General features: G+C 45.5%; 1 protein-coding gene across 1 annotated transcript in view; it reads right to left on the bottom strand.

The window, feature by feature from the left end:
• Positions 1-6394, bottom strand: part of MCUB (mitochondrial calcium uniporter dominant negative subunit beta) — a 28432-nt gene extending 22038 nt beyond the window's left edge. Inside the window, exon 1 of the mRNA XM_031596956.2 lies at positions 6068-6394. Coding sequence (XP_031452816.2) covers positions 6068-6379 — 312 coding nt within the window. The 5' untranslated portion in view covers positions 6380-6394. The remainder of the gene's footprint in view (positions 1-6067) is intronic.
• Positions 6395-6928: the final 534 nt, after the last annotated feature.

Raw genomic sequence — 6928 nt, forward strand, 5'->3', positions numbered from 1 at the left:
AGAGATTTACTTTACAAGTGATGAACTCGATCTTCAGAGTCCAAATCCACATTTCCCCGACCCCTGGGGATCGTGGACGTCATGTCATGCATTCCCTGTGAGCCATCTATCCTCACAGTGAACAGATCACAAATTCCTCATCTACTCAATCAGCTACAAATGGCACACAGCAGCACATTTACAGAGCAAGTCGATTCCCCCTGCAGGAATTAAGGAGCAGCCAGTCTGGCAGACATAAAACACTCTGTGGATTGCGTGCAAGAATACCTGCACCTTCAGGTGCAGTGTCAAGATGATCTAGGACATATGAGTCAGATGAGGATGGAAAAAGTCACAGCAAGCAAGTGGCAGGCCTGGGAGCTGTCCTCTGCCCACCCTTCCCTGCTCCAGTTCAGAGAACAAATGGCTTAATTGTTTGCTGGACTCATCGCTTTACCTTAGGACACTTAGCTTAGGAGAGAGCCTGTCTCTTCCTTTCATCTTTCTGGAAAAGAAAAAGGCATCATCATCCCAGAGCCAGAGCTGATGTTAGATGCCCTTAACTGAAGTATCTCATAATCAACACTGTACTGCAACAAGGCCCAGAAGTGACTGCAGAACACCTCCGGGCCCAGAAGAGCTTACTGCCTTCTCACCTGGCTGCATTAACTGTGCTGCCAACCAGCAGACCCAATGAGAAATTCATCTTTGCTGCCGACTTGCAAGTATGCTGTCAGGGTGGAAAAGATCCTGGTGAAATCAACTCCAGCTCCAGCAATTCCATTCATTTTCCTATAGCTCATTCCCCTTCAGGTGGAGGAAAAAAGAAGAGGAGAGAGAGAAAGAGAGAGAGAGAAAGAGAGAGAGAGAAAGAGAGAGAGAGAAAGAGAGAGAGAGAAAGAGAGAGAGAGAAAGAGAGAGAGAGAGAGAGAGAGAGAAAGAGAGAGAGAGAAAGAGAGAGAGAAAGAGAGAGAGATTTTAATGTTTAACTACACACTGAGAACTGGTGTACTGCTTGCTTTCTCTCCAATGCCCAAAGTCTTACAGGAAGGCCTTCAGAAGGTGAAATCTTTACCACAAAACAAACAAACAAAACAACCAAACAAAAGAAACATCAATCTCTTTCATTCTTCTCTCGCTCCTTCAGACATACCTTATTAGGGGCTTTAAATGTTTTTACCTTTAAGCTTCAAAACAAGATTTTAACACATAAAAAGAACATCCAAAGGAAAAAAAAAAAAAAAAAGCATTATTAAAAGAGAGTTCTTAAGAGACGCGCTACATTTGTAAACAGCACTAAGTATTAGTGCTCAAGCAGTGATTTGTGGTAAATCTTCAGAGCATCCGAGGCATTTGCAAAGCAATTTTCTCAGACATTCTCTAGAAGTTCAGTATTAATCAGTCTTTTTACAAGTACAAAAGAGAGCCTCACTCAGAGCATGGGAAGGAACAGAGCTTGACTGGGATTTTCCTCATCCCATACAGCACAAAAACATACTCACACTTACAGCACTGTTGGGATTATCACAGCACCGCTCAAAATGAAACTGCAACATCATTTCCTGTTACCTCCTTTACAATGACAGTGAGCCTCATGCAGGTACCACTTCACGGCATGACTCCTCTTATCTCCATTTTAAATTGGAAAAAAACAAAAACAAACAAACCAAAAAAAAAAAACACAAAGAAAAACCACCCAAAACATAAAAACAAACACTGTCAGAAGGGCTACCAACAGGGAGGTACTACATATGCGCTTCCCTTTGCCTGATGGATATAAGTAGAGTCACTTATTTCCAAACTTTTCAGAAGCACAGTTTATTACTTGGCTATCACATGGAGATGCTCTTCACAATGTATGGCAAAATAATGAACAGCTAGAGCATGCTTAGAAGTACAAAGAATGATGAATTTCCATGATACAGACACATACCTCCGGTATCTGCCTCCTATCTATTTATCTCCCACATCTCTCTTCAAAAGCACATATATCAGAGCAAATGCAGCCATTTCCCAGTTGCTAGACATGGAAAGAGTAAGAGCAGAAGGCATGCAGCTGCCATCCCCAGAGCCATTCTGTTTTTCTGGCATAGATGCAGTATCCAAAAGCAATGAAATGAACTTGATGAGATAGGCACATTTCCTGCAGTAGATGACTAGGATCTTTTCAATGACCCACCGAAGACATTTGTAAATTAATATACGGAAGAGTGAACAGCACTTCCATAGACAGTTCAGGGGTGTGCATGGTGTTGATGACATCCTCCAGTAAAAACACAACGTTTCTGAATTAGAAAATAAGGTCTGGATCATTAAGCAAACTTACATTGTAAGAAGCAGAAAGAAAAGAGGGGGAAGCTCACTGAATGGTCACAAACTATTTCCACCTCTCAGCTGCAATTATACCTCACTTTTCAAAGTACCTATGAGGACTGCAAATATACAGCAGGGACAAAACATGTTTAAAAGGAATACTCAACCACCCAAGACGCTCAATGATAACCACTTCTATAGCTGCTGTGATTGCTACTTTGGTGGAGTATCTTGGAAGGAAGCAAAAGTTAAAACATAGCAGGAAAAAGTTTAAATTATCCTGTGGCTATTCAGACACCTCTAGATTGATACTCCCCAGACCGTCTAAAACCAAAGGATAAACTGGAAATGAGTAACGCTAAAAGTGGTACAGCAGTCTGGAAGGAAACAAGAGTAACTAGATGTCATTAACAGGAAGGACAAAACAAAGTTAGGGCCAGCCTGAAGCACGGTGTAGCCAACAGCTTGTCAGCTGAGAGCATTAAAAGAAATTTTTGACAGATATGGATGATACTGGGAAGGACAAAACCAAAAATACTCACTGCCCTGCTTTCTGCAGGTAATCAAACCCAGTAGTTCCCCAACTGGCTGCAATTTGCAACCAGGAAAAATCCTTTCCTCAGCAACAAGCATACATCATTTCCTAAAACAGAAAGAAAACAAAAAACACTTTCCACAGGCATATTTGCAAGCCTACCTTTCAGCTTACATACAACCTTTATTGTGCAGATATGCAACTTAAGAGAATCCCACACATAAGAGCAGGACAGTTTCTGAATTAATGATATTAAACAGAACTAATGCTTTGTAAAACAAACAAACAAACAGTTTTCCCATTTCAGTTCCTTGCTCTCTCAATACAAGCCATGCCCCTTGCAGGAGACACTGTCACCACACCACCAAATCCACACTGCACACAAAAAGTTTTGCTAAAGGGGACCCTGCAACTGCAAGGGAACCTGATTTTAAGGTTTCTGAATTAGAAAACAAGGTTTGGATCATTAAGCAAACTTATGTTGTAAGAAGCGGAAAGAAAAGAGGGGAAAGCTCACTGAATGAAAAAGCTACAGGAAATAGAGTAACTCAGGCTTCGATGCAATAGCAGCTGAAATCTCCAGGGCTGCAGGCAGCCTTGTACAGATCTCCACTGCATGAACTAAACCAGGAATCTCATGTATATAAATGGCCATAAAAAGCAAATCCATTTTAGCTTCTCTGCAGTGCCAAATCTGGTATCTAACTAGATTGTTAGATACCAGATCTAATCTAACCAGATTTTTTTTTACCAGTTAAAAAAAAAATTTAAAATAAGCCATTTAAGTGTTCTCTTGCTCAGACTGTTTATGAACGGCCAAGAAAAACTGGCAACTTTCAGCTCAGTTTTGTGTTAACACATCTGTTCTCCATCATGATAGAAGAACTCTTCCTCACAAAGAACAGCAGAGGCAGAGCATTTCCCTGAGCACAGAGTTAACACATGCAAGGCAAGAGGAGGTGAAATAGCTGGCAGCTCTGAAGTTTCAGCACAAACCAAATAGCTGTGGCATTACAAATCCGGGACTCCAGCAAAGCGAACCACATCCTTCTGGAAATAAAATTCTGTGTAGCAATAATAAGGCCTGCCCAAAAAACACAACATGCTTCACTTCGTCTGAAAATCTACATGCCTATGTAAATGCTGAACACTTCTCAGAACAAAAAAGTCATGCTATACAAATCAACTCCTCTAACTAAAAAACCAACTTGATAAAATTAAGTATGATTTCTATAAATACTGAAAGCATAGTGGCCTTAATCAGAGCCAATCAAAGAAGGCAACGATTCTGTCTAACAGCTGAGCTGAAAAGCTGACAGTTGAGGATCCTGTTCATGATGGCAATCACTGCTTTCACAGAAAAATTACAGAAAAAAATTAGGCATTCCAGGGTGGCTGATTTACCCCTGAGGTAGCTTATTTATTGATAAGAAGCACAGCATACAAACAGATGCTGTGCACACACATCTGCTCACCAACACAGTAACACCCAAGCACCTCCATGGTATGTGACAACCCTACATAGCCACCAAAACATCACCTCCAGCTTTGCCAATGGAAGCCTATGGTCAGTGCCACAAAAGGTGCCTGAGCACACTGATCTCCATTACAGCTTGCAGCACGAAAGTGAGCTGAAGAACATGGCACTAGAGTGGATCAAGGGTGAGTGTGACCAGTGCTGAGCTCTGCCCTCCTGAACTGCCCATGAGCGCTCCAACTTTCCTTTCCAGAGCTGCAGCAAAACTCCTCCCATGCCTGTGACAATGACACAGTAGCCAGCAACACACACCAGCAAAGAGAACTACCCAAAAACTTAAAGGGGGAAACACCATCAAAGAGCCATGCCAGAGTTTAACTAGTGAGATGAACATAATTTGATGCTTTGCTCAACTTCAAAATCTAAAGAGCTGAACAGCTGCAATAATGTGTTTCACTACTTGAAATTACACCTACAGGCTATTAATTTAACTTTTATGATACCAAACTTGTTAACTGCCTGAGCTGCTCTACAGAGGCACATTTACAAATTTGTAAAGTGTCCAAAGATGAACACAGGAAGAGGAAAATCAGAAAGCAAGCCTCATGCTGTCATGCTAATGGCCCTGTAGAAAAATTAAAACTCTTAACTGCACATATAAAAAGCATTTCATGTTAACTTATTCTAAACACTTCCACTTTAGAAAAGTCCTCAACAGAATCCTTCTCCTTAAACCAGAAAGTGTAAGAAGGGGCTCATCTCATTTTCTAGGGCTCATCTCAGAGTCCTAGAAAAGCACAAAGCTTGCCTGCAGAGCTGCACCCTGCAGAAATCAGAGGTGATAAACTGAACAAGCAGCATCAGAGCATGCTGAATGGCAGTGTAAATGCTCACTGCAAGAGGCAACACGTTCTTAGCACTCCACATTTAAACCTTAGAGATGAAGGTGGCTAAGCCAATATTTATTTTAATTCCCTTCTTAAGTGTCCTCCTAACACAGCCGTGATTGAGCTGAGAAAGCTTCTCAGATTAACAGAGTAGGGCCAAATTAATGCTAGGGGATTCTGCAGGTGACTCTTCGAGCACACTGTGTGCAGCAATCCTTGTCAAGATGCACACATGGAGGTGCTGGGTGCCTCCGAGTGGTCACGACACCCGTGCAGGCTACACAGCCCCGCTCAGTGCTTCCTTCTGCCTGTCACCTCCTGGCCCGGGTCCTCCTTCGGGCAGAGGACAGCATCGCGGTCTGCTTCATCACAGCAACACTATCAAGTGCACATGGCATCTCTGCTGTTAAAAACGGTCCTCAGGGACTATGGCTCATCCTTTGCTGGCAGACAGCCACAGGCCCTGCTAGCTGCCCTGCCTGGTGGCCTGGGAGCATCTGTCAAGCTGCAGCTCCAGTTGCAGCTCGGGCCCAGCACAACACACAACCCCAGGCACTGCACACAACGAAGTTCTGCAGCAACACTTGAGGAAAAGTTTTGGCTGTTTTTTTCTTTTTCCCTTCCACTTCTATTTCGTAACAGAGCCCCGCAACTTCCCTACCACGCCCCGTGCCTGAAAAACCCCGCTGCTGGGCCCGCGGGCGAGGCGACAGCCGCGGCTGCGGTGGCGGAGCAGCCGCCGCCCGACGCCGGCACCGGGCGCTCCCGGGCGACCCCAGCAGCGGATCGCTCGCTCCCCCCCCATCACCGGGACTGCCGCCCCGCCGCTCCCCGCCAGCGGCTGAACTTCCCCGAGCGGTGCACCGCCGCACTCACCTGAGGCTCCGCGAGTGGGGGGCGGCCATCCCCTCTGCCCCGCGCCGCCCGGCCGCCCACCAGCAGCCGGAGTCGCCCGCCGCCCGGCGGCAGACTCCGCACCGCCCGCCCCAGTCCCGCCAGCATCGCCCCGGACCTCCTCCTCCTCCAGGCTCGGCTCGGGGCGGGCGTGGGCGAGCCCGAGCGGAGGGCGTTTCCTCCGGCGGTGTGTGCGGGGCTCTTCCTTCCCGCCCGCCGTCCGCCTGGCGGTGCGAGCCCCGGGGCGCCGTCCGCCTGCTGCTCGGTCCTGACAGCGGATTTCGATAGATGCATTTATAAACAGGGTGAAGAAAAATCCTGGATTTCTCATACGTGAACGCCTGCTGCTTGTACAGCTGATAAATAATAACCCTTTGTCTTGCACTATGTGATTTACTAGCCAAATTGCCCGGCGCAAGGGAACCTGGTTATTCCCAACCGGTGCTTTAGCAGAATAAACGCTGTTATAGCACAGAAATGAACAGCTGAACACAAAAGAAAAACGTCCCAAACGTCCCAAAGTTGAGTATTTTCAAGAGCAGTCAGTTCACAGCAGCAGAATGATTGCAGAGCAAACTGCAATTGGCACATTAGCTTATCCCACCAAATCTTCATGACCACAAACACAGGTTTTGTGCTCAGTGCAGAGCACTGAAGCGAAAGGGACCCATGGTGTTACAGCAGGGAAGTAGAGAAGTGCTGGATTCATTGGTTTTCTCTGCTGTTGGTAATGTTCATCCACAGCAGTAGTGCGTACTACAAAACACAGCTGCACCCCATGGTGATGGAAAGCTCTTCAAAACTGCAGATCTGGAAGAGCGTTGCTAGCATGGCAGAACTCCA

The sequence above is a fragment of the Phasianus colchicus genome, chromosome 4 (genome assembly GCF_987193195.1).
Source record: "Phasianus colchicus chromosome 4, bPhaCol1.hap1.1, whole genome shotgun sequence".
NCBI lineage: Eukaryota > Metazoa > Chordata > Aves > Galliformes > Phasianidae > Phasianus > Phasianus colchicus.